We start from the raw sequence: 27992 nt of genomic DNA, 5'->3' as shown, positions 1-27992 counted from the left end.
CAGCTCTAAGAGGGGAGGGGAATGGGGAATGTCTCAGTGCCCGGTGCATGCTCCTGCCTGGGAGCAGCACGAGCACCTCAGGGATATTGTCTGCAGAGAGAACTGGGGCAGCCAGGCTCCAATTAACTCCACAGCACATTGACCAGACCACCAAGCCTGGAGAGGCCCCTGCTTGTGAAAAACATCCCTGGAATAATTTTGTTAAAGAGCAGAAGGGAGTCAGGATCCCCCTTAATCTTCACTCTGAAGCCTATCATCCATTGGTTTATACAGGGGTTCTCAAACTGGGGGTTGTGACGTGGGAAAGGTTATTACATAGGAGGTCACGAGCCATCAGCCTCCACCCCCAAACCCTGCATCTCCTCCAGCATTTATTATAGAGTTAAATATAAAAAAATGTGTTTTTAATTTATAAGAGGGGTCACACTCAGAGGCTTGGTGTGTGAAAGGGGTCACCCATGCACTGGTTCATAACCCGTCATTTGAGAGAGACCAGGTACTAGGCGAGGTCATATCTTTTATTGGACCAGCTTCTGGTGGTGGAAGGTAAATGATTTCAAGCCATACAGAAGTCTTCACTCTGTGTAGCTCGAAAGCTTGTGCCTTCCTGTCCTGTCCACCAACAGAAGTTGATCCAGTAAAATGTTACTTCACCCACTTCGTCTTCCTCATCTCCTGGGACTAACATGGCTATAAGAACAGTGTGTTTTGAAAGGCTGCTGCTGAACGGTGTTGCTTTGCCCTTTCATTTATTAGCCTGCTGCCTACTCTGCCGCGTACGAGGCTCTGGGCAGCTGACAAAGAGATCTGGTGTCTGCTGTGCTGCAAACATGTCCGTGCCAGGCGACCGACTGTGCGGCACAGAATAGCTAGTGTCGTGCTCTCTGGCCATTTTAAAGCATAGAAAGGCTTATCCATTTCTCCATCCCCAGCTACCAAGGTTGTACTCTAAATCAGAGGCATACCTTATGCCTGATGCCTAAATCCTGCCCTGTGCTACTGCATAAAGAGGAAAAGGGTGTGCAAGGAACCTCTTACCCCTTTGCAAGTAGTGGTGGAGCCTGTCTCCTGCTTAGAGAAATAGCTAACACAGGGGCTTTATCAGCATGTAACCAAACTATCTTAGCCTGTTCCACCAGTCCTACTGGAGTTCTATTCACAGCATTTAGACACTGCCTTCAGCTGCACACAGGCAGGAGCCCCCTAATGCAGGGGTAGGCAACCTATGGCACGTGTGCCGAAGGCGGCACGCGAGCTGATTTTCAGTGGCACTCACACTGCCTGAGTCCCGACCACCTGTCCAAGGGGCTCTGCATTTTAATTGAATTTTAAATGAAGCTTCTTAAACATTTAAAAAAACGTATTTACTTTACATACAACAATCGTTTAGGTCTATATTATAGACACTAACGTTAAAATGTATGACTGGCACACAAAACCTTAAATTAGAGTGAATAAATGAAGCCTCGCACACCCCTTCTGAAAGGTGGCCGACCCACGCCCTAATGCATTGGAAAGCAAGGACATGGCTCTGCCTCCTCTGGAGTGTCTTGCATTTAGGGGGCTCCGGGAGGAAGCAGTCCCTATGCTTCACAGTCTGCAGCTGTGCTGCTTATGGCCTCCACCCTTCTTGTACACTTACAGAGCATCAGGACTAGAGTTTATATCCAGCAGGAAGCTCTGGCTAGGAGGCACACTCCTCCTTTTCAGAGGAGCAATCGAACGCCACAACTCCTCCCCCTCAGCCCTTCCTGATCCCCTCCTGTGACAGCCAGGACAGGAGTTAGGCACACTCTTTACTACAGCTGCAGGGTTATAGCACTCTTGAAGAGCAGCACAAGGGTGCATTGATCTATCTAGGTAAACAATAAGTAATGAGGGAATATTTTCCCTTGTGGAGGGTTGTATGTCAAGATTGGCAGAATGAGGATGCTCAGCAAGAAAAGAGCTACAGGTGCATCTTAGAAAAGAGCAATGTCTGGGCAAAGCCAGAAAGTGAACATAAGAACAGCCATACTGGGTCAGACCAATGGTCCATCTAGCCCAGTATCCTGTCTTCCGACTGGCCAACACCAGGTGCCCCAGAGGGAATGAACAGAACAGGGAATCATCAAGTGATCCATTCCAAAGTGCTGCTAGGATCACATATGTACAATCTGGGCCAGAGCTGTTGGTGGTTTGGCACCTTGACTGCTCAAGTGGGACTACTGTGGCTCTTTCACAGCATTTAGACACTGCCTTCAGCTGTGGTCATCTGAGATTGTATGCTAGGAACATGCAGTGTTGTAAACAACTTCCAATAAAGAACTTGATTTCACCCTGCCTAAGTAAAACATGCAAGCCAGCCAGATGATTGAATTTGCCAGCCATAATTTCTGGGTATTCACCAGCTGCATGCAATAAAGTACATGTGAAGGGGTTTTCCTTGAGGGGACATTTAAACCTGTGAAAGGAATGGTTCTTTTAAAGCAATCAGTGCTAAACAACACAACTCCAGGCGGCCCAGGAAGGGAGGAAAAGAGGCGCACAACAATAAGGGACAGTGACCTGGACAATTTTATTTACACTTCAGCTCCCCAGTAATTGGACTTTGTATCGCTATTCTTGACTTAAGGACATTCTACAGGTTTCCCACATTGCACAGGAAGGAATTGGTTCTATAGGTTGTTCCGTATTCTTATCTGCCCACAAATATTGTAAACGTTTTGTTAAATTTTCCCAATTTTGTGTCCTCCAAAGACACACAGGCGCACATGTACACACACACACACAAAAGATGACCCTAAACGTCCAGTTCCTGACTCAGGGCTTGTCCAAACATGGAGTTATTCCGGAATAACTATTTTGGAATAACTACACATGTGGACACTGTTATTCTGAAGTAATGCACTTTGGAAGTGGATTAAGCTAAACCAGAAAAAGGCACTCTTATTCCAGAATACAAGCACCCACACACGGAGTTATTTCGGAACAGCTGTTCCACTTTTTATTCACACCGTACCGTATTCTGGAATAACTTTCATGCACTGGCAAGCCTTATGTCACAAATTCTCTTCCACGCTACCAGGTCCTGATGAGAATCCTTTCATGACCAGTATCTGACTCACTCTCGACATCAGTATCGGACAGACTCAGCACTCTCTGATATATCTGTCTCCTTTCCCTCCACTCCTTCAGAAAACTCCTTAGTCTGCCCCCTTATTCTTCCAGGGGATATTAAGTACTTGTATGATTCTGTTTGTGCTTTGTAGCATCCTCACTCATGCCTTGGGACTATAAATTCCTTACAACAAGGACCTCTTAAACATAGCACCTCTTATATAGCACCACTTATACCGGATATAGATAGATATAGATAGATATACTGTATTGAGGGCTTCATACATTATCACAGTCTTAAAAGTGCCAAGTGTTTGGAGCATGAAGATCAGAAAGTGCAATTTTCTTCTGTTTGTGTCATTGAATGTCCTTGGCCCATCATGTTGAGCTTGGGTTGAAAGTAATGCTGCAACTTGTTCAGACCTGCCAACACCTCTTAATAGTCTCTCAACTGCACAGTCTTTGCTTAGCCTTCTTGGCTTTGCTGGTGCATATGGAGGTGAGCAGGCCCTATATTAATTTTAAGATTCTTTCAAGTAATGCTTTCCTCTCGCTCGCAAACAAATCAAGGACAGCAGTAAAAGAAGAAAGGAAAATAAATCTTTGGCGAGATCACAAGCACAGTGGATTCTTTTCAATCCTTTGCTTTTACAGTTCGCTTTGGTAATGGCATATAGCATCTTCTGCGCTTTCCTAGCAAGTCACCAATGCTCTCATTCCAAAAAGTACACAGGATGTTCAAAAGCCATGAGGGGCTCCATGCAGTTGGCCCAATGCATAGGCAGTCCCTTTCTGGGATATCTATCACCACAAAGTCCATGCCATGTCACAGCATGGGTCATTCTCCTTCTCTAGTATTCTCAAGAATGTTGACAAGATTTTCTAGACCGAAAATATAGCCGTGGTCTGGCCCGTCGTAGATGGTGTGATTATACTTTGAACCTTTATAAGTGGCGTGAGCAAAATCTATCATGCGGACATCAACTTTGGGGTGACCAGTCCCATGTGGCATGGTGCAGTTTATGTTCTGAAAACACCCCTGAGGATGGTTGTCTAAGGTTTCTTTATTCTCCTTGGGTTCCTGTCCATCATAGATGATGAGAAGGGAGCTGGAGTAGAATCGATAGGAGCTCTGGTTTTTGATGACTGAAAGCAGAGCCTTTAGCTGGGACACAATGGGTGCCAAGAGGTCTGTTCTGAGGCAGTTACCATTGTGAAGGAACTGGTAGAGGGCTTGTCTGAAGCCATCAGGTGATAGTTTCCTTCCATAATACTTGTCTTTGCAGAGAAATTGGCCAGTATCTGCTTGGTAAACCTTGAATAAAAAGAACAATAATCCAGATTGTGTCTCTCTCAAATTATTGCACCTTCGAAACATCCTGCATGTAAGTAATCCAGCTAGTTCGGCAGAAGGAAAAGCACGTAGTTTAGAGTTAATCTAAAACGAACGGGTCTGCAATCAAGCTGGTACATGAGATGCTTAGTTCCTCTCCAGTCTCAACAGCATAGGGCAATTTATGCACCAGGCCGCTAACTGAAGCTAAAACCTTGTCTACATGGGAGGTTTAAGCTACTGCTAGCCAGCCAGCAGGATAGCTGCACTGGTACAAACCCCTAGTGTAGACAGGCTATAAGCCGCAGTTTGCACTGGTACAATTTACCCCTGCTTGAAACTGGTATAAGAAGCATGGGGGGAAATAGTGATTTATAGCAATTTACCCCCATCTACACTAAGGGTTTTCAGCAAAACGAGTGTCTGAAACTGGAATAAACAACCATTGTAGACAAGTATCAGAGGGGTAGCCGTGTTAGTCTGAATCTGTAAAAAGCAACAGAGGGTCCTGTGGCACCTTTGAGACTAACAGAAGTACTGGGAGCATAAGCTTTCGTGGGTAAGAACCTCACTTCTTCAGATGCAAGTGAGGTTCTTACCCACGAAAGCTTATGCTCCCAGTACTTCTGTTAGTCTCAAAGGTGCCACAGGACCCTCTGTTGCTTATTGTAGACAAGACTTTAATAAAGGTGCTGTACCCACCCTCAGCTGTACTACAGTCTTATTTTCCAAAGCACAGACCTAAAGAACCGCAAGGAAATCTAGACAGGAATATTGACACGATCAAGCTCTGGGAGTGGATACAGAATTTGGTTACATACCACATGTAATTAAAAGGATAATCAGTTCAGTATCTGAAGACTGGAGAGGCACCTACTTGACGCTAGCTATTTACAGTGCTATCTATGTGTTTTAATCATAATAATTATCCCGCAGACACAGCAGAGCAATGTTCTAAATCTTCGCAGAGGCACAAGTGAAACAAATTTATGCTTTCCGTATCTAGCAGGAAGGGGGTGACGATTTCATCATGAAGAGATGTAATATTTAGCACAAAAAAGGTGTCTGGTATTTGCACTGACTAGACTAGCTAGATCCTAGAAATGAATGAGCATGGAAAGTTTATGTTCTTCTTTCTTCCAGGTTCCAGTCCTAACACTGAACAGCGTGGGCAGAGAATCAGGGCAAGGTATGAGTCTAGGGCCAGATCCTTAGCTAGTGTAAAACGGGGTAGCTCAATTGAGATGAAGACTGAAGCTATGGCAGTTTATACCAGCTGAGAAACTGGCCCTTTGGGTTTATTAAGTGGTAAATCCTTGTGCTTGTTTTGAAGAACAGAAATACTGAAGGTTTCAGAGTAGCATCCGTGTTAGTCTGTATCCGCAAAAAGAACAGGAGTACTTGTGGCACCTTAGAGACTAACAAATTTATTAGAGCATAAGCTTTCGTGGACTACAGCCCAGAAGTGGGCTGTAGTCCACGAAAGCTTATGCTCTAATAAATTTGTTAGTCTCTAAGGTGCCACAAGTACTCCTGTTCTTTTTGAGAACTACTGAAGGGGTCAAGAGGCCGCCCTACCTGCATTCCACAGATGCGAACTCCAAGAGATCCAGAAGTGCTCTGTTCACACTTCATTATGTGGCGTGCTTTCTTCTCTTCTGATGCATCATCTCCATGCTGCCTGGTTCCCATCTTTAAGTCCAGAATGCAGGGATATTGATACTTTGACACCACGTTTTCAAGCAACAGAAACTCTGGATACATGAGTTAAGGGAGACTTGTTATTATTAAATGTACAATTGAAATAGGTCTTAATCAGGGGTGGTTCTGCGCATCCTCTGAAGTTCACCATAATCATTCACAATTGTACTGAGACTTTGCAATGCACCTTCACCAGCACTCATCATGGCTACTAGCTCCTTGTTGCCAATTTCAGCCAACTTATTCTAAGTGCAATATCACCAGTTAAACTATCAATGGCTCAGTTCTCTAGTGTAGATGTAGCCCAGGGCTGTTAATGCAACACCTTTCATCGACACTAAAGTCACTCAGGTCTGTTGGTGGTGGAATTAAGCTGCATTGATTACATGACTGGTGATCAAATGAGCGTCTGACGAAGGAGAAGAGCTGTTGCTGCTTTGATCCCTTTATGTGAAGGGCTCCCTTGACTTTGGATGGACACACTTTGATGTGGAGTTTCTTTTAAACACAGACAGAGAGTATCCAGAACGCAGTTAAATACATTGTATTCATGCCCAAGGGCTTTGGGGCCTGTTATAACCTACACATAAAAATGCTTAATTGATTACGATTGTGATCCATTATTAGCAACTCTTCATCAGAAGGTTGGTCTCCCCCCCCCCCCCCAACATCACTGCTATGAAATAAGCAATAAGCAAAGTGCAACAAGAACGGCTGGAATAAAAAAGGATACGATGTAGTTTGTTCTCATCAAGTTTGGAGGACATGCGGTTCAGGTGCAGTTGGTGGCAGTGCAGTCCCCAGGGGTTATAGCTCTTTCTTTCTGGCTGGTTCCCATTTGTATCCTCCATGAGCGAAGAGACGTCCGTATGGTACTGAAGTTCCGTCCTCAGGAGCGCCTTCCCTGGGCCGCTAGACAAAATACACCAAAGAAGCAAATTTGGTTTGTAAGCTCCCAGAAAAGAAGTTGGCCTTTTCCCCTCCTTTTGTAGAGTATGAAACCCGATAAAGGAAATTTTCAGGGACCCTCGAGGAAATAAGTATCATCCTGGCTAACCTGCAGGGATCCTTTGTTACCGAGTTAAAGTCATTTTCAGGAAGTTAGGCGGTTGCTTGGTGCCAATATTTTTTTATTGCAATTTTAAAGCGAGTTTGGCTTCTGTGAAGGGGCCCAGATCCATTGCACTGAAGCCTGGAGATCTCCATTTATCCACCTAACAGGTGCAGCACAGGCAACCTGCCTGCTAATGTGCCTTATCTCTGGGCTAGAGGGACCACCTCTGATGGGGAGAGTGGATTCATTCTCCCTGTGTATTCAGCCCCTGGTCTCATCCATCTTATGGATATGATTCCTCTTTCATCAAAGTCAGTGTCAAAACTCCCACTGGCTTTAATGGGAGCTGGATTGTGCCTCTAAACCAGAGGTTCCCAAACTTATTTGGCCTACCGCCCCCTTTTCAGAAAAAAAATTACTCAGCGCCCCCCTGGAAATCTACCTTCTTTAAGCGAACAAACAGAAAGATGCAGTGACAAATTTGTGTTCTTTTATGTATCTATATTTCTACCTACGTCCTACAATATAGTAAAGAAAGATGTGTTATTAGAATATCGCCCATGACATCAGGTATACAGTAGTTTTTGCGTAAGATGGCAAAAGACAACCAAACTAAAATACTAATGAAACTAATAAACTGGGTTTTGTTCTTTGCTCAGCATTAGATATATGTATTTGATATTAAATTGTCAAATATCAAACTAAATTTATCAAGAAATAATTAATTAAAAAATAATCAATATGCAATTAAAAATCAGTTAATAGTTTTAATTTAGTATGCCCTTATTTAAATAATTGTTCCTTATTAACACACGCCTTATTTACCAATTAACACAGATGATTCGATAGATATAAATAAATGTTAATAGTTAAGTTTTTTTACGATTTCATTCCCGTTTTCGTTAATATTGTAATAAAAAATATGACAAATATATTGACTGTACACTTCAAATAGTACTGTACTGACACAAGCCTGCTACGATTTTATTATTAGTAAGCACTAGAGACACGGAAACGTACGGTAGATATGTAAGAAAATGTATAAAAATACTCACGTGTAAATTGCTGTTTTATTGAAACAACAATAATACAATTTGCTTTGTATGTGATCCGTAATCCGTAAAGATCGAAGGTATTGAATATGAATAAAAAATTTTAAATACTTATTGCACTATTGTTAACTGCTTTTTACACAATTAAGAAACAATCTAAATTAGATTTCATACATGTCGCCTATTTATAGTATCGTATTGTAAACAAGTCATTACACGCACATATTCCTGCTGATGCATGCTGGACTTCCCGACAATGCGCGACACACTCGCCTGCCAACACTTGCTTGTTAAGAATTGTTGGCGGACTTGACACCTGATCAGTTATAATTTGTGAATTTATTTGGAAAATAAAGTAATCACTACAACTTTAACTCTATGTTACACAACAGATGAAACATGTACAAACGGTTTTTCAAAATTTTCTTATATTCTTTCTTTATGCTTCCACCGCCCCCTTATTTTTATTCAACGCCCCCCAATTGCACCCGAGGCTACGACTGCCTCCCTGGATCGTTCCAGCGCCCCCCAGGGGGCGGTATCGCCCACTTTGGGAACCTCTGCTCTAAAGGATAGCTGAGCTGGGTCTGTTTTGAACCAGTTAGAGTGAATGATCCTGCGTCTCACTGAAAACATTTGAGAATTTAAAAGGTCAAGCAAGGCCGGTCTCCTCTGCAATTCTAGCAGAGCAACTGTTCAGGGCTCCATTCAGTGTTGTAGATATAAGCCCGCATTGGGGGTGGTCCAGAGCTGCTCCATGCAAGGAGACTATCAGGAGGTATTCGTATGAGCGTAAAGGCTGCATACATACCCTTTACAGCCTTTTACATGGTGCAGCTCACTATCCTCTGTGCGGCTTTTGTTGCTGTTGAGCTTCTCTGGGCAGTGATTGGGGGACAGGAGGCACAGCCATGGCCTCACTTCCTTCCTGCTGCTTTTGGGGCATCCTGCAACCTGGCAGAGGAGGTGAAAAGTATCCCCTGTCCTCTCCAGAATTCAGAGGCTGCAATTCTGCCTGATGGCAAGTGGAGGTCAAATAAGAGGCGTTTGTGAAAAAGGCCCAAATCCTGGTCACAATCACCTAGGTGTCAATCTGGAGTGACTGCACTAGTCAGTGGAGTCACTCCGGATTGGCACCTGTGTAAGTGACATCAGAATCTGGCCCACTGTTTTGGGGGATTGCGGGGAGAGAAGGCCGCTGAAGCCAATGGCTGGATTCTGATCTAATTTACACTGCAGTAAATCAGAAGTCACGCCACTGAAGCCAATGGAGTTACACCACGGCAAAACCAGAGAGAGATCTGATGCCAGCCCATTATTTGTTTGGAATATCCCTATGCCAGACATAAGCATACTACCCACCGGGGCTTCGTGCCTACAAGGCACAGACTATAAATGCGATCAGTCTGTATTCGGCTCAGATTGCAAGTGGAGCTACTGCTGCTTCAGAGCCCCTCGACTCAGGCAGCCACCTCTTGCTTGCACCGGGCACTCACCTGTCTTTGATGGTCTTTGTGAAAGGTGCCTGACTCCATTTGACAAACAAGCGCTTGCTGCTGGTGGTGGACGTCCGCTTGATCTCCTGACATAACATCACCGAATGCTCCTTATCCAAGGAACTGCAGTTGTCGGTCGGCAGGCTGGGGCTGGCTATCAGGCCTAGGTTGCCCAAGCTGTCCTTTCTGAGGCACACTGAGATGATACCTACAAAAAGAGGGAGGATCGTGTGAATGTGACAAAAATTTCCCTCCCAGGCAACAGGGTTAACCTGCACTGAGCCATTACAGACCAGTCGTTGCTTGCATTATTAGCCAGGTGTCATCCCACTCTGTTCCAGGTGCTTGTATCAGAACTTGGATACTTAGCAGTGCACTTACCTGGGGATAGCTTAGTGCTCTAGCAACTGCTGAAATCAAATCCTCCGCCCTGTAAATGTAAGCAGTCCCTGAGCCTCTGGAAAATAGCTGAAGGCTTTTTAGATGCTCCCTTCTCTTGCCCATGTACTACCATTCCACCCAACCCCCACCTTCCTGCCTCACATGGAAGCTGTCCTGTACATCATGTTCTTTGCATTCTCCACTCCGCTCGGGGCGTTCATTCTTTCCAAGCTACGCAACAGCTGAACCAACAGGGGCCTGACGCAGGATTCTAGACTAGGGCTTGGCTCGCTTACAAGAAGCCATGCAGGTCTCTTGCTCTTGAGGGGTTTTCCAGCAGCAGGGAACAAAATGAGGGTGGGAAGGGAGGGGGAATCCTTGAAACAAATGTCAGTGTGCACGCAAGGCGTCTGTAATCAGTGAGAGCACGGGAGCTTAGAAGAGCCACGTCTGCAGGAAACTTGCTGCATTGTCATAAGGAGTTTCAGTAAAGCACAGGTAAGGAAGTGCCTATTGCAGTGATTCCATGGCCACACAGGGCTTCGTGGTCATTAGCATGGACAGAACTAAGAAATTTTTGCTCCAAAATAATAGGTCTTCAGCATTAAGTCATATCCATTGCTTGTACCAGCATTAGGGTCTTGTGGTCTCCAAGGGTTCTCCAGGCAGTGGCATCTGAGCAGGTCTAACATTCTGTCCAGGAGAGGCAGATAGAACACGGGCTAGGAGACTGCAGTTCCAGGCCCAGCTCTGCCCTGACTCAATGTCAATCGTAGCCTCTAATTTTGGATACCTCAGTTTTTGGGAAGCCCAATTTGAGACACCTTGGGCTTGATTTTCAGCAATGTTGAGCCCCTCGCTTGCTGGTGAAGTCCCTCTGTGCTTCAGCTTCCCCACATGGCAACGAAGACACTCTTCTAAGGCATAGTGAGCCCTGCCGATGAAAAGTCCTATACAAGTGCCAATATACTATTGTATATCCATCAATGAATACATTATGTATTAAAATAGCTTTGTTTGCCGAAGGATTTCTCACTCATTTCTGCAGCTTTCCCCATTACTCTGAGCCAAATTCATCTCTAATGTAACTCCACTGAAGTCAATCTTCAGAATTCTTATAAGTGGCCAATGGCATTTTTAATGACTGCAAAAAAACCCTATCATTGAAAACTACAGAGGAAGACTGACTACTTAGAAAGCTGGTCTTGAATAGTTTATCAGATTATTTTAGAAACAAGAGCGAGTGTAACAGTACCTTAGCAGCATGACCTATTTTATCACACTTTGCACTGTAACAAATGGACTGTTGAAGTAAAAGGATACCCTGGTGACTTAGAGCCTTCCAAATTCCAAAATGTTTTGGGGGGGGGGGGTTGGTAGGCAGCAGCATGAAATCTATCAGTGGCCGTGGAGTTAGCCACTAATGCCCCAGTTGGAGGACATTGTTCCGATTGCAAACCAAGGAAAATACACAGGCCAGATCTCCAAAAGCACATGTGTGGGTCTGAATGTGTGGCTCACAGTAATTACCTTTCTATGTATCAGCTACGCTGGCATGGGTTTGTCCTTCCAATGCACTGGATTGGTTTTTCCCTAGGAGTTAAAGACCACCAGAAATGGAAGACTGCCTCTGCAACCACTTCATACTGCCATCGGGGGGCACAGAAGAGAGCACTAATTGGATACATACCTGTCTCTTGCTTGATTGATGAGGCCAGACAGTGACACCTATTGGTGAAAGCCTGGAATGCTAACCATTAGGCATCACCCTTAAATATTCAAAACATACCCCAGTATTTTAGTTTTCAGAGTAGCAGCCGTGTTAGTCTGTATCCGCAAAAAGAACAGAAGTACTTGTGGCACCTTAGAGACTAACAAATTTATTAGAGCATAAGCTTTCGTGGACTACAGCCCACTTCTTCGGATGCATATAGAGTGGAATAAATATTGAGGAGATATATATACACACACATACAGAGAGCATGAACAGATGGGAGTTGTCTTACCAACTCTGAGAGGACAATTAAGTAAGAGAGAAAAGAAAAAAACAACAACTTTTGAAGTGATAATCAAGATAGCCCAGTACAGACAGTTTGATAAGAAGTGTGAGAATACTTACAAGGGGAGATAGATTCAGTGTTTGTAATGGCTCAGCCATTCCCAGTATTTTAGTTGTGCAACTTCCATTGACTTTAATAGGCATCACATGGCTGAACCTTTCTGCAATGCAACCTTTTATGTATTTACCCTTCTCTTAGCAAAGTTTTAGCAACAGGGACCCTTGCCTCAGTGCTTCAAATGACAAATGACTCATGGGCATGGCTTGTATATGAAGCAGTTATCACCTTTCAGGGAAAGGTTGAGTGCAGTGGTCCCCTTGCTAAGGACAGCCCTGATTTGACAGTGAGAACTTCTCTGTCAATTCTATGGATCACTCCTGCATTGTGAACTTCCTCACAGCAGTGCCAGCCCAGAGTCCAGCACTGCAGGCATTTTCAGAGCATCGCCCTTTCAGGATTAGACAGGATTCCAGCCATGTGAGCTGCTCACAGCAGTGCCCGGTCATTTCCAACTCCCACAATGGTATCCACAGTCCGAAAGCAGCTCATAATGATGGCTTTAGGAACCTACAAAAGCCACCAACAGCAAAAACCACACCACTTGGCAAAATATAGATCTGGTTTTCCTATCTAGAAATCACTAGGTGGAAACCTCCCCGTTTCATTAGCCTTTGAAGGGAGATGTATTTTTGCAGCTTAGAAACAAGGAAATTCTGTTTTCCGAAGGAAATATGATGGAACAATTATGGAGGCCCCCTTCTTTCCATTTAGAGAACGATTACCGTCAGAAAATGACTGTGAAAATGGCAGTTTCCTACTCCACTGAACTGCCCCCTTGCTCGTCTTCAAAGTCATATCTGCTGACTAAAACAAGCGCTCATGGCCTGAATTACGGAGGTGCCGAGCATCCACTTCAGATGGAGTCATGGGTGCTCAGCATTTCTGAAAATCTGGACCTTCCCTTCCCCCCCTCCCCTCGTGCTAGCATTTCAATACCAGCGCAGTTTAAAGAGAGGGAGCTAGATTTTACTCTGGCTTGTGCATCACCCCCAGAATTGTAAACTAAATTCCAGTTCCCAAGCCTGTATTAGAGATGATCACGCAAGAAACCAGTAAAACATCCAGCTTGCCTCTCAGATTCCCAGTTTGAGTTTGCAGAGCCAGCAGATAAGAAAACAATTTCATCTAATCACTGTGAGACCAACGTAAGACTCCTCAGTGTTAACTCTACAGTCTGTTTTCAGAGTCTAGTTCTTATCAAATATATTGTAGCTATATCTCCAATGCTGTGTGCAACATTCAAAAGCTGCCCAATTCCATAGCATCAGATGGTGCAAATCAGCATAATAATCCCATTGAATCATGCTGGTCTTGCCCTATACGTACTATATAGCAGGAAACTGATAGGTCTTAAATATCTTGTATTAATATGAAGATTAACAGGGACATTTTTCAAAGGTGCAAGGCATCAAAATTTCAATGGAATATGGACACACTTGAAAATCCCAGTTTTAATAAATATATTTTGTTTCATGGTATATAGCACTATGGGACTGGGCTAATTTTGCTTATGTCACATAATTGACGTACTGTATATTCATAAAACAAACAAATAAGACATGGTTTAAGGTGTATTGGTTGCTACTGTACTGCTCTTTTATTCCAACTGTGGCTTTATCATCTGAAAGCAAAGCTTTGTTGCATTAAAGTGCTTTCCATTCCCTTCCTTTCGGTCCCACCAAAAATTCCGTCCCATTCTATACAAAGCAAGCTAGGCCGACTGAGTATATTTACAGAAGCTATCTGCATGCAAGAGGCATCTCTACAATTTGCAGGAGCTGTTTTGCTATGTAGCTTGCTACCTTTTCTCGCGTGTATTTATTTTTAAATTTAAAAGTGTGTTTATTTACTGCCATGCGCAATAGGAATCTGAACAAAAGTGGGCCTGAAAAATAAATCCATAATCCTGTAGCCAGCTCTGAACTAGACAGACAGCACTGAGAGCTGGGGGGTGGAAGGGAGGGAGAACGCTTGTCTCAAGGTCATCTAATCTGCCTGAAATGGGTAAGTGAGCTGCCAAGTCTGTGCAGATGCTCTTTAAAGAACACTAACACGGTGTTGGATTTAAATGATGACATTTGAACAATACTGTGCACTGTGTCATCATTACATAATGGTTCCTAAGCTCTGAGAGGGGCTAACAATAGAGACAGGGGACATCTATATGCACCAACTGGCGACAGAGGTCTCAAGAATATTCCTTTTTGACATTTAACCTTCCCTTCCTCCTTATGGGAAAATAGTTCACCTCTTTCTAATGTGTCCCGCCTTGTCTCTCCCAGCGGTGGCTCGTTCAGTGGGAAGAGACAAAAGCTACCTGTGCTAGATTGGAAAAGGATCACAGCTTTATTGCCACTTACTGCAAAACTCATTGAGATGTCACAGGCAAAAAGGAAAAACAAAACAACACAACAAGGCTGTCTCCGAATCTGCAGGCGTTTGATGCCTTAACTACTCCAGGCAACACTGCACAGTTCCAGGACAAACGCCAGGGTCAGGCTCATTCAGGCCTGCATTCTGGTGAGCTACAGAAAAAGGCTTAGAATGCAGGTGCTTTTCCCTGAAGCAGCTGTGTAATACTGTCACGTAAACCCACCAGGCCAATGTGTAAAATAGGGATAAAGATACTGACCTCCTTTGTAGAGAGTTGTGAGATCGATGGGTGAGAAGCACTAGAAGAGCTACGTATTAATTATTTATTATTATTATTATTAATTATTATTTCACACAAATTGGACAGTGAAACTAGGCTGGGTCAATTTCTAATAAATTCAGGCTCCAATCCTGCATATGCATGGGTAGGTCCCTTCTTCCACCTGGTCCATGCAGATACAGTTGCAGGATCAAGGCCTTAATTACCACACATTACTTCAATTCTGTGGTGTCTGGGTTGCAAACACGGCAGGGAAATGCATTCTTTCCAACACCAAGCATTCCAAAATTAGGGGTCAGCCTCCCCCGCTCCCTCCCCCAAATCAGGAGATTGGTTTAAAAACCAAATAAATAAATAAAAAAAATAAAACCATAAGTTTTGGGTTCTATTTATTTGTCTTCTGTTTTTTGAGCCTTTAGGGTGCACTCAGGAAACGTTTTCCAGCTTTTCTTTGCAAGTATAAGGGACATAAACTTATTCTTTTAAAAAAAAAAAGAAAGTTGAGTTTCTCACCTAATCACAGGATTCCAGGAGTTGGGGCTTTCAGAAAAACACTAAGTTTCATGGGACACGATACCATAGTGAGAATTGGCATCGCTGGAAAAATTAGGGGAGGAAAAAGTAATTTAAAAAATCATGCAATGGTGGGTTAAAATTAGATTTTATAGAACATTTGGACTTACGCCGAACACAGTCTATCCCTTTAAACTGCAAAGTAATGAGAGTCAACTCATAAAGCAGTTCAGACCATGGGGCACTTCGGTGAATGTTGAAATTGCACGGACGGGGTATTATGGTAGATGATGTGCACAGAAAGAGTTTGTTGTTTATTTGGAAGGCAGAGAGGGGTCATTTCTGACCTCAGAAAGCAGCTGATTTGTTTGTTAGAAGATAGCTGGTATTATTTGTCTGGTTATCTAGAGACCCTGACAATGGATCCCAGGAGAGTAGGGACTGGAGAGTGTAGAGACTTGAGTATGTTAAAAGTTTAGTCCATCCCTGCTCCGATTTCTCGTTCCATCAATGTCAAACCTCAGCTGCTGGTCACCGACATCCAGTCAACAAGTGCTGGAGATAAGGGCCAGATCCTCAGTTGGTGGAAATCAATGAGGCTCCATTGACTTCAATAGAGCTATGCTGATTTCCACCAGCAGAGGATCTGTCCTGAGGTTTTCATAGTCTTCTGTGAAGGTCACCAATGGCCCAGTCAGGAAGAGGGCTAAAGGACTGATAGTAGGAAGGGGATAAAGTCTGTGGAGTCTGAGATCTGGGTTCGATTGCTGGCTCTGCTACAGACTCCCTGTGCAACTTCAGGCAAATCGCTATGTCTCTCTGTGCCTCAGTTCCCCATGTGTAAAAGGGAAATGGTACACTCCCCTCCCTCACAGGCAAAGGATGAACTCTGTTATTGATTGGAAGTCACTCAGCAACAATGGTGATAAGGGATAAGCAGGAACGGGTAAACCGTGTGGAAGTTTTCCAAATCTCACTATTATGCTTTGGTTTCACAAAGCGAATTTAAACCATGGTTTTTCAAGGCTAATCTAATTTTTGTTTTAATGATTTTTTTCCAGCTAATGGAAATACTGAGTCTGATTTTCTGAGATGCTGGAAACCGACAGTCTCCATTGACTTCAACTGGTGCTACAATTACTTGAAGATCAGGCATGGGGAAACCCTCACCTGTTGTACAGCCAGCTCTGTGCAAGCCTCTTCTCTTTCCGTCCACCCGTCCCCGAGCAGAGGGGTGAATTAGATCAGGAGAGGGCATGGCCAGAACATATAGTACTCCAGCAATCCCTACGTATAGAAAGACCTTTAGGGGGCTGCAACAAACCAGCATAATCTGGTCTGATCTGTGTCTCTTAGCAAGATCAGTTCACATATCCTGACTCACACTGAAAGGGTTAATAGATGCCAGCATGCAGGAATTTAACGGAGACGATTATTCCAAAGTAGCCTTAAAAAAAATGAACACTTCCTTTATCGGTGAGAGTCTGGCCAGGCTGCAGGGGCCGACAGCCACAAACCACCTCATTGTCCCAGGGGCACTGGGCTAGTTCTACATTACAACCTGCGGCGGAGTCTCATTAACAAAAGGTCAGGTTATTGCCGAGTGAGGGAATGACAGCTTACAGGCCAGCCTCAGTCATTTCCTAATGAGGGATAATTAAATGCTACCTCTATATAAAGAGAAGTCTATTTCAAGGGCTTACATCCACAAAGAAACAAAAGGCATCCTCTCAGCAGGGAAACTGTTGTGTTACAGGCTGTCCCAGCCACCTGGTTGACAGCTCCTCCCCAGAGATAGCTGCATCTCACTGGTTCTCTGTGCTTTGGAATCTTTCAGGACAAAAGTCACTATAGAAATGCAATGTATTATTTTTCCCTGGCCTCCGCTATATCTTGTTGGATAAACAGTCGTACAGAGCACCATTTGGCTTGGAGGTCTCCAGCTTCTACATATATTTCTCTCATTTTCTGCTAACTAGGGGATCAGAACTTGCTATTCTTACTCAGGCAAAACACACAGTACTGGACCCTAGGAAAGGAATGAATGAGCTTCCATTTCGTTTGGCTCACTTTGAAAGTTGTTGAGGCTTCAGCACCCTCAGATAACACAATGAAAGCCGATGGAGAATGTGTGTGTGTGAGAACGGGTCCATGTGTATTAAGTTAAGGGAGATGCGATAAGGCCTATGTAATGTGTACTGAGTTAGAAGAGAAATTATAAGGGACGTGTGCTGTGTGTATGGAGAAATTATCAGCGGGGTGGGTATGGGTGTTGGGTAGGGGCGTGGACTGATTCGGGGCAGCCAGAGCAGGCTCATTTCTCCAGCACACCAAAAAACCCCTTCCCGAGCTACTGGCAATAAAGCAACAGGCATGTGACTCATGCTGCTGACATATAATCAGTGACAATTCAGCTGCTGTGCATGCTTGGCACAGGTGTGCGCTTAGCTTAGTTAGCCGGCAGCAGGCAGATATTTGGGAGCACCATACGAGCTTGTTACAGCAAGAGACAGAAGCTCAGGGATAGTAATAATCCTTCCTCTACAGCAGGCCCAGTGGCATGATGCACCCTCCCCACCCCATTTCCCTCCCCAGGCTCAGAGTCCTCACTGTTGGGCCTCCTGTCAGGAAGCGCCTGCTGGCTGCAGGTACCCAGGCGCCAAGCTCGCCGCAAGCTCATTCATTCATGTTAATCTCCACAGCAGTTCAGAAGCAGGAGAATAATGGTGCAGGGTGCTTGCTCTGCTCGCTTCCTAGCAGGGAAGATCTTACCCCCAGCTGAAGGCCAAGTGACAAGGAGGGTGGAGAACAGAAACCTCAGTCAGGGTCTCAAGAGGGGGAAACAGGGAAGGGTGCCAGTGTATTATTAGGGGAGAGAAATTATCAGGGATGTGTGGCAGCTCAAGGCCAAGACAGTACAACCCTTGGATGGATCACATACTCCCCCCTTAGAACTTCTTATGATGTTAGCAGAGCCCAGTTTGTGCTGGGCTCTCAGCACAGGGGTGACTTTCACCCTGAGGGAATGCAGGCAACTATAAAAGCAGCTACTTAGTAAGGAGAAGTGGCAGGAGGTCTCTGAAACAGACGAGCTCCACAGCCAGCTGTCGCAAGCCTAGGTTTCCATCGCTCTTGTTGCGGCCAAAATAAAACTCTCCAGGAGAAAAACTTGAGGAGGAAACTTGCTAGTCAAATGTCTATTTGCTGCTGTCGCAGAGGCAGCCGTTTGCTCCGCTGGCTGACAGCGATGCCCAGTGAGGAGGACGGTTTCTCCCAGGCTGGTCACTGGCATCTCAGATATGCAGATGGCACTCGAGTGCTAACATGACACCAGGCTCGCGGTGACACTGTCTCGCGTTACCAAAGCAGATTGGCCGCGTCAGGTGGGAAAAGGCTCCGCACATGAAACAGGGATGTCTGGATGCACTCGTCACCAACACGTGCAAATGGGCTTCCCCCTCGTCCCCTTTTCCTTTTTCTGTCTCATGAGCCCTCCCCTCCTCTTGCACCGCCTACTCCTCCACCTCTTCTTGGATGGTAATTCAGCAGCCTCACCCTCCTCCCGGCTAGACGGCTGCCACTTCGCTGACCTTGGCCCAGAATCCTGGCTGTCGCGTGAGCCGAAGCTCACAGCATGACACCTGCCACAAGCGCTTGTTATCCCTCAAGCTGCTCTTCCTGGGCCTGGTCCACCCGTAGCGCGGACTTGTTTTACTAAAGGTGTGAGGCTGCACCTACGTAGCTAAACTGGAGCAACTTTGTGTGAGGACACCCTTATATCAGTTTAAACCTGGCTCACATCCGCCTTGCTTGCACCTCTTAATTCACCTACATCAGCCTACTTTAAACTGGGGTAAAGTCTCCACACAGAAAGGGGAAATCTACATGACAACATTAAGCCGACTTAAGTTACGTTGATGTACAGCCATGGCAGTAATTGAATTGGTTTTACACAACCACACTAAGCTCCTTGTGTCGGCGGTGTGTGTCCTCACCAGGAGCACTTGCACTGATTTCACTGCTAGTGTGGGGCATTGTGGGGCGGTGTCTGAAAGGCAGCAACCGTGAATGAAAGCAACGCAGTGTCTATACTGACACGGCATTGATCTAACTATATTGACTTAAGCGCTACATCTCTTCACTCTTTGCACGAACAGTTAACCTTTGGAGAGCTCCCAATGACTCAGTAGCTCAAACACCCAAGCTCCAAAAGGGGGCACTTGGCCAGAATTCACATTTCTGTTGAGTGAGAAGCACTAACCGCTAGAGAGTCCAACCAAAACCCCTGTTATCTGGAGGAATCCTACCTGGAATTCAGCAAGGACTTTATCACTTACTCCTCTTGTTAAAATTCACTGCTTCGTAGATTCAGAAGGGACCATGATGAGCAACTAGTCTGACTTCCTGCATAAGACAGGCCATGCAGTGATTCCAGCATCTAGCCCAATGCTAGATGGTGGAGCAGGCGCAGTCTTTGTTAGAAAGACGCCCAATCCTGACATCAGAGATGATCTGCTAGTTTTTAGAAGCTAAGATAAAAAGGCTGATCTTAGTAATCCACACAACTTTCTGTACAGTGATCACAAGATTGAAAGAGCGTGTGTATAAGAACCATTCAGTATTGCTAAGAATGTTGAGAAAGTCTACGAAGTGTTGGAGAGTCCAAAGAGCAGACCTCCTTTACAGACACATTCTCAATCTCTCTCTCTCCCCCCTGCCCCCAATTTGCTCATCCTCAATGACTCCATTACAATTGAAGGACAAGAGAAACAGCCTTTTTGAAGATGTAAGATGTTAAGATGGCATTTAATTTTTTCCCCATGTAATGCACTACTTGCTTCCCATGGGGGCTAAGAGTCAAAATACAACAAGAAAGGATGTTCTTGCATTATTTTCAGCCCCACTGGAAACAGCAAGTACCAGGGAACTCAATAGATGGAACCTGATGTGAGTTTCTCAGCTCAGTTTTGCAAACCCAGAAAGCTTAAAATAAAGGCGAAGAAAATCAGTTACGTTTGCGGGTCCTGGAGTCATACAGCCAAATCCTGACATCTTTACTCAGGCAAAACACTGAAACGAATGGGAGTTTGCATGAGTAAAAGTGGAGTAAAGGCGTTCAGGGCTTGGACCATATTTTGGAAGTATGTTGACTGGCCCAGAATCTCCTCTTATACCGGGATAAATGAGGAATGACTTCATGGAAGCCAATGGCATTAAACCCAACAAGCCAGAAGAGAATCAGGCCCTTTGTCTCATTAAGGGAAGGAAAGGATCAATGAAATTATGGGTAGCTAACATCTTCTCTTCTGATCATGGCTACCATTAGTAAACTCTCCCTCCCCTGCCCCTGCAGTTCTCTCCTGGATCATCCAGCTCCTCCTTACCTTTGTACTGAGGCGTGAACTGCTTAATGGCTGTGGGGAGCGACTCGTAGAACCACTGCTCCTGGGAGATGAGGGGTTTGCAGACGGTGTGCTCATCATATTTCATCATGCTCATGTGGCCCCCAACCTGATGGATGAATGGTTCCAAAAGGACTGCTTTCCTGGGGTCCCCCGTGTCCAGCTTATTCTGCACCACCATGCTGTCCGGAGACCCGTGGTCCAACTCGTACTTGGGCCGAGGCAAAACACACTCCTTGATGGAAGTGCCCTCTTTTTTTTAGTAGCAGTGAACCGGGGTGTGTTGCAGGGAAGCAACCAGAAGATGGGCTTGGGTTTGTCAGCCCCAGGGGGAGCCTAGATCTTTGTTGCTTTACCACGTATAGGTCTTCTGGCTTCTCAACGCACCATAGAGAACGTCTCTGCCAACTGAAGGATAAATACAGAATGTGAGAAAACAGGGGCAAATCACTTCCAAACACCTTCCTGCTTTTCAGTGGAACTCTCCCAAGGCTAAGGCTGCCTCCAATGGCTCCCCCTATGCTCCTGCATCACTGTCCAGCCCAAGAGAAGCCCCCCATACAAGCAGGGAGAGTTATACATTGAAGGCACGTGCAAATCCCACCCTTGTAAGGTGAGCTCTATACATGCACATGGCTGGGGTCCAGGGCTTGAGCTGCAGACCCAATTTAAATCTGGTGAGGGGGCAAAAAAAAGTAGGGAAAGGCAATTGAAAAGAGCTATCGGGTTAATGCGGCTCCCTCTGAGATTAGCTAGATCAGGGCATTCCTTCTGCCAGCTAACACCAAGCTATGAACGTGACTCTCCTTTCCTCTCCTAAATGTAAGCCAAGGTTAGGATAATAATCCCGATCTGCTAAAACCATGTTGTTGATGAAGTTCTCAACCTTTTCTCAAGTTGTCCCAAGGTTAGGACATTCCCTGCCAGTAGGGCTATTTATAAAGACCTCTGTACTCTAGAAACCCCTGTGAAGGACATTCTCACACAAAGATGCCAGCAAAACCTACCTCCTACCCCCTACCCTCCCTCAGGAAGCTTCTCCACCTCCTACCCTTAGAGAAACCTCACACCAGGACATTCCTTGTCAGTTAACACTAGGACATTAGTAAAGGTTTCCCTCCTCCTTCCTAAAGGAGGCTGGGGTCAGGATATTCTAGGTCAGGATGGAACAGTAGTGCCATTAACACTGACCACAATCTATAGCTAAGATGAGAAACAGCTCCCACCCTGAATCCCCCCACCTCTCTAAGACATACTCCATTCTGGGGTAAAACATAAGGAAACCCACAACTAGTACATGCATTACACCAAAAGGCTCGATCCTGATCCCATAGGAGCTTTCCATGGACTTCCATAGAAACGGGACTTGGCCTTGGGCCTAGAATAATCAACTAGAAAAAAAACACACAGCCCTGTATTTGTCCTGGTGGCCCTCCTACCCAATTTCTATTAACCCAAATTGTCCATTGACTTCATTTGGAGCAAGACTGGACTCAATTATTGGGGATAATAATAATGGGCCCAATTCACTCTGCCCCAGGGCAGCTGAACATGAGGACAGGACTTCTGTTGCCAGAAGTGCTCCACCTGCAAAGGTTTGTTTCCCCCAAGGCATGGAGAGCTCCCTGCCGCAGAATGTCCCTCTGCTGAAGGGCTGGCATTGGAGTTGCACTGAAGATGAAATTGGACCTACAAAACCAATCTACCTGAAGGAACAGTTACCTCACAATTCCCCAGCCCCCATTCCGATGGCCAATGCTGGAAAACACAGAGGGAGGTTTGTTCTTTTGCATGCAGGATTGGTGAGTGAAATGGGACACCGGGAATGTAAACAAGTGCATGGGAGAGACATTCCGGGATGGTGATCTGGCCTTCCAGTAACGTGCCAGCACTTGACCATTCCCGTCAAAAGAGGGCACTGAAAGGGACTGGATAAATTCCTTTCTGTTGCCCTTCCTTTCCTCTCAGCCAAAGACACAGGTTTTGAGGCCTTGCCCCATGTTGTGTAACACCGAAGTATACAAGAAATGTCACTGATGAATTCAAGACATAAGATACTATTCAGTGTGAATAGCAGTGTCTACCTATCTTAGGTACTCATACGGTCCTCTTTACCCCAGCATCCGAGCACATTGCTATCTTCGATGTACACATATCCCTGTGAGGGAGGGAAGAGCTGTTCTGTCCAGCTTGCAGATGGGGAATGGAGGCGCAGAGAGATTAAATGATGTGTCCAAGGTCATGCAGGAAGCCTGTGGAGGAGCCAGATATTGAAGATGGTTGCCCAGGCTAATGCTCTAACCACTGGGCCATTCTCCCTCTTTGCAATGTGGCATCAAATTGAAAATAAATATCATATGCTCTGATTTGCTTTTAGCGGCAGCGGACTCCCAATCTAACAAAGTTCTCTGGCTTGAAAACACCGGGAGAGTCAAAGCTCAAGTGCTTAAATACTTTCCTCCTGTTCTCCCGTTGATAATGAAATCCCTGAATAAATGAGCACTTCAGCTTGGGTGCCTGGTTTTTGCATGGAGGACTTGTTCAAGTTAGATGAACTGGACTGGGGGGACTTATACTCATCCCCATGGAGAAATGAGACGGAACAGTTTAAGAATAAGTCCTCTATGGGGGAAATTTCTTCCCCTTCACTCTGCCCAAATTGAGGTGTTTAAACTCAAACATTTCCCAGGATTTCTTCCCCCTGCCAATTTTATCATCACCCTATGCCATGGAATGGGATTTTTGCCATACAGTTGCACAGATATAGTTTATACTAGCATTTACTTCCTGAAGGCACAATGCTGAGCCATATGAGAGTTATATGAGAGTTTTTCAAGCTAGGATGAATGTGTGTCTTTAGAGCCACTCCAGAACAAACAAAAGTATTTAATGTTTCTGAGTTGCATCAACTTTTACAGATTATTTTGCTCTTTAAAGTGTTTTTTGTTTGTTTGTTAACAGATTTATCATCAATCACCTTTCAAGCCAGAGAACAAAGCATGATTTCAATCCAGCATGTATTGCTTTGGAGATATTCCAAGGCTGGAACATAACTGACACAATGCGCTTACTGTCCTAGCAACCTTCACATCCCAATGTGTGTCAGGAAAAAAACCAACTTCACGAGGCTGTTATTGTTTACACTTCAGCACAACTCTGAACAAGAGCTGCACTAAGTGAAAGGGGCTGTTTTGATTTGCTGGCATCCTGAAGCAGCTCATCCTGACCATATAAATGTTACCATGAGCCCTCAACGAGTCACCAGTAGCGTGTCTCTGCTTGTCTCAAACAAGGCAGCCTTGAAATTAATCCCCTCTGGTGCTTAAATTGTCACAAGTGATGAAAGATATTTAGGCCACACACAAAAATTGAGGGTTACAAATCAATTTTAATCCTCCCAATTTTCTCAGGGATTTATTTTTCCTCCAAAGAAGGTGAGATGCAATCCATGTAGCAAAAAGTGACTTTATGGGTAGAAATAAGAGAGAGTCCAAAAATAAGGAGTGAGGCATGCTTTTTAGAACTTCCCCCCTCCTCCCCTTTTTTGGACAAAATCTCAAAATGTTTGAAATTTTTGCTTGTCTGAAAAAAGAAACACGTTTCATGAATTTTCCTCCCAATTTTTTTGTCAAAATCCCCGAACATTTTCTCAAAATTTTTCTTCAAAATGTTTACAAACTCCAAGTCAACTCTTATGAAAACACAGGAGTACGTTTGTGTGTGTTTTGGTGATTTGCATTTCCCACATGTAATAACTAGAAGGGGGAAAACTCTCCACCATTTAAAAAACACCAATGATCCTAGGTGTGTCGGAAGGCAGGTCCTATAGTCAATGTCCACTTTAGAAGACAACAGTTGGACAGTATTGCCCAAGGCATAGAAAAGTTATAAACGAACAGACTCTAGCCAGCAGAGGGCTATGGTGCACACAGGCTTAGCTATTATGTTCCAGCAATTCAAGCAGGCCAGCTTTTAAAAGCGAAGGCAGTTTATATTATTTATTTGTGATCCTACAATACACATGCTCAATAAATATATTATGGAGGCCAAATCATAAGGTCCTTACTCAGTTTCTACTAGGTTCTTCCCAAGGCAAAATCTCACTGATCAGATTCTACAGTGATGGGGCAAAATAAAGATAGACATACAGACCGAATCTGGCCTTGTACAATAGAACCTCAGAGTTACAAACACCAGAGAGATGAACTGACCAGTCAACCACACAACTCATTTGGAACTGGAAGTATGCAATCAGCATGGGAACAGTTTGCCCTAAATGCTGTCCATGTAGTGTCCCTGCTCTGTGGATCAACAGAGGCCTCCAGAGCCAACCTTGTTTCACCATCCCTAAATTCCCCCTTTTCAAACGTTATTAGAATCATTAAATCTCCCTTCTCTTTTGCACAGATGGGTTTCTCATTCTAGCCCCAGACTTATTTACAAATCTGCCTCCCGGCTTCTTCGGCGGGAGGCTGCTTTCGGGCTGGATTCAACATTCATCAGAGTCAGAACAAGCCTCTTCCTGGACTTCAGATCAGGCCTTTGGTGTATTTCCATTTTCATGCACAGGCAAGCAGGTGGCACATTAACGCTCAAGGGATTTTTAAATCCACTTTTCCTGCTCTTCCCTTGACCACGGCCGAACGGGGAAAGAATAGCTGCATATGGGGGCAGAGTGCCAAGAATGAACAGCTCTGTTCTCTGCAAGGAGCTCTAACCATCCTCCCAGAAATCCTTAGGTACAGAAGCCCTGAGCCCTTTTATCTTGCATCTCCCTTCCTGAAAGAATCTGATGTTCATCAAGTTTATGGCTGGTGCCAACGTCCCTCATGAACATGATGCAAAGATGCACCGAAGGATGTAGTCAGCTGCTTTGTACAGCAGCAGGACATAGGGAGGACGGGTAGAAATTGCAGTAGCCTGGATGGATAGGCAGCTAAAAACCGTATTTCCTCTGCCTGCCATTGCTGGTGCGTTTGGGAGAAAGTGCAAAGTAACAGTCACTGTCAGGTAGCTGGGTAAATGTTCTGTATGCCTTGGCAATACTCCCCAGCCGGTGCAGTGCCGTGACGGCGAGATACATTTGGGCATATGACAGCGCCCTGGTGGCTGTGATTACAAATGCTCTGTCCTTGCATCATCCTTTGCTAAGGTGCCTGAAACTTCACGGAGACACCCGTGTCTTTGTACCCTTTCGTTCCGGTTTAGCTCCAGGTGGCTCCTCTACGGCACACTGCGCTCGCCGTTCTGGGCCGACGCTAACATAGCCAAAGGAAGGCTGCTGCTCTAGCAGGGCCCGTTCTGCTAAGCCTACCTAACCCCTCGGCAGTGAAACTCGTGGCCTGGGGTGAACCCGAATGGGACACGCTCCTGTTCTCGGATGGGAAGGCTTTGCCTCCTGCTATCGCTCTCCTTTCCCAAGTGCCCTAGTTACACGTAGCCCAGGACAGGCTGGGATTTTGCTGACAGCGGTGTAAATCCAGAGTTAGCTCATCGGCATCGCTGCCGTTACTCTGGATTTAGACCACCGTGACTGCCAGAGGAATCTGCTCCACTGTAGCCAGGAAAAGACTTTTGAGTCAAAGGCACAGACTGTCCCTTCATCTCCCCAGACTCCCCAGGGAGCACTTTAAAGCAGAGCTCCCCAAAGCCTGTCTCATTTAGCAGCTCAGCGACCGCATCCTAGAGCAAATGTACAAATCGATCCACAACATGACGGCAAAGCGGGGGCCCTGATGTACAACATTCTGAGCAAGAGCTAGATTTCAGACACCCCAGCATTTGGGGGGAGAGGGGGGTAGAGCGGGCCCATTTCTAGAGAATAATTAGCTTTGTTACAGACAGTGTTCATCAGAAATGGACCCAAACTAGTATCTTGCAGTTGGTGCATATCAGCAGAGTTCCACTGACTTTAATGTCCCTACACCAATCTACACCAGCTGGGGCTCTTGCCCTCAGAATAATTATCCACCCCCCTCCCTCCACCATCATCGCTGAGGTCTGATTAAATTGGGATCTGGATTGGAACAGACCCTGGTATTGAAAAACTAATCCCCAACCAGCAAAATCTGTGAGATTCCCACATAGCCCCAGCTCTGTCAATCCCTGGGGTTTAGTCAACATAACCATCAAATCCACACTGCCAATCAGTGTTGTCTGGTCATGGGCATTTCTGCTCTCCTGTCTGTCTATATCGACTGGTTGTCTCTTGTCTTTGTCTTACATTTAAATTGCAAGCTCTTTGGGGCTAGGACTGTCTGTCTGTTCTGTGTATGTCCAAAGGGGTTGTGTCCGATAACACAAATACATAAGGAAGAATATATAAGAATTATGCCAGTCAGCCACAAGATTTCCAAAGAGTCCAGAAAGGCAATTGAGAAAGGAAAGAAATTAACCTCATCTTTCCACAGCCTAATGTGCCCTTTTCGAATTTTCATTTCAGCCAGTTACCCCGCATTTTTCGTACGTTCCCTTTGCCACTTGCCGATCCACACTACCAAGGCAGGCCAAGCTCAAAGAGCTATTAATCATCTCCCTGCCCCGTTTGCAAAATCAAATAAGCAGTTATTAAAGGAGGCGTGTAGAGAGCGCACGACACCACCCCACAACAAAAATACTCACCCATCAGCACCTGCCTGGCTGGTAGGGCATTTACCCCAGCAGTGAGATTTTGTATGAGTATCCCAGTTTGTCAGGGTGCTGGTCAGCCTGGTTGGCTCCCTTCGATGCAGCCTAGGTTCGAAAGCCCAGCCTCAGTACATGGATTTGGGGAGGGCAGGGAAGTGAGCTGCCAGCCAGGGGGAGTCACCTGACTTTATTGGAAATTCCTTCCAGGCATGGGTTATGTACAGCTGACAGCTGAGGCAAGTGGGCGGCGTGGTGGGGTGGAGGGGTGGTTTACAGGGAGAAAGGAGAAAGAAAACACAAACGCACCCAGTATTAAGGGAAACAAAATGATGCCTTGGATAGGATTAAGTTGCAAAGATAAAGAGGAGCTGCATGTGACATCCTAGAGGGAGCAGTGTGTTCCTTTTCTTGGCTAGTTGTAAGAGCTCCTTGCTTGGTTTTGCAATCAGAACTCCAGGAAAACAACTCTGCTTCCGGCTAATTTATTTTCGGCATCATCTTTCGTAAAAGCTTCACTGAGCTATTGTTTTTCGCCTCTCGCCTGCTTTCCTTTTAAAAGGC

General features: G+C 45.2%; 1 protein-coding gene across 4 annotated transcripts; it reads right to left on the bottom strand.

The window, feature by feature from the left end:
* Positions 1 to 2538: 2538 nt before the first annotated feature.
* Positions 2539 to 27548, bottom strand: IP6K3 (inositol hexakisphosphate kinase 3). Of its 4 annotated transcripts, XM_054028589.1 has the most exons (6): positions 27426 to 27548; positions 20787 to 21212; positions 9736 to 9943; positions 6867 to 7045; positions 6011 to 6186; positions 2539 to 4414 (listed from the first exon to the last, which is right to left on the bottom strand). In XM_054028589.1, exons 2-6 carry the CDS (start codon positions 20983 to 20985, stop codon positions 3938 to 3940), a joined length of 1239 nt encoding a protein of 412 aa, XP_053884564.1. In that variant the 5' UTR covers positions 20986 to 21212; positions 27426 to 27548; the 3' UTR covers positions 2539 to 3937. The 4 variants fall into 4 exon arrangements, with proteins under 4 accessions (XP_053884564.1, XP_053884567.1, XP_053884568.1 ...); XM_054028592.1 differs by lacking the exon at positions 20787 to 21212; XM_054028593.1 differs by lacking the exons at positions 20787 to 21212; positions 27426 to 27548 and adding an exon at positions 10117 to 10196.
* Positions 27549 to 27992: the final 444 nt, after the last annotated feature.

This window comes from Malaclemys terrapin, chromosome 4 (assembly GCF_027887155.1).
Source record: "Malaclemys terrapin pileata isolate rMalTer1 chromosome 4, rMalTer1.hap1, whole genome shotgun sequence".
Taxonomy (NCBI): Eukaryota; Metazoa; Chordata; order Testudines; family Emydidae; genus Malaclemys; species Malaclemys terrapin.
Note: the sequence above shows the minus strand (reverse complement) of the source record. Positions and strands in the feature narration are given on the sequence as shown.

Bases quoted from the DNA above. Each gene is read 5' to 3' on its own strand.
- IP6K3 (XM_054028589.1), bottom strand. From the start codon at position 20,985: ATGGTGGTGCAGAATAAGCTGGACACGGGGGACCCCAGGAAAGCAGTC. The intron at 7,046-9,735 runs GTGAGTGCCCGG...TATTTTGTCTAG, and splicing joins ACAAAGACCATCAAAGACAG to CGGCCCAGGGAAGGCGCTCC. The intron at 4,415-6,010 runs GTAGGGCGGCCT...TTTTTATTCAAG, and splicing joins TTCGCATCTGTGGAATGCAG to GTTTACCAAGCAGATACTGG.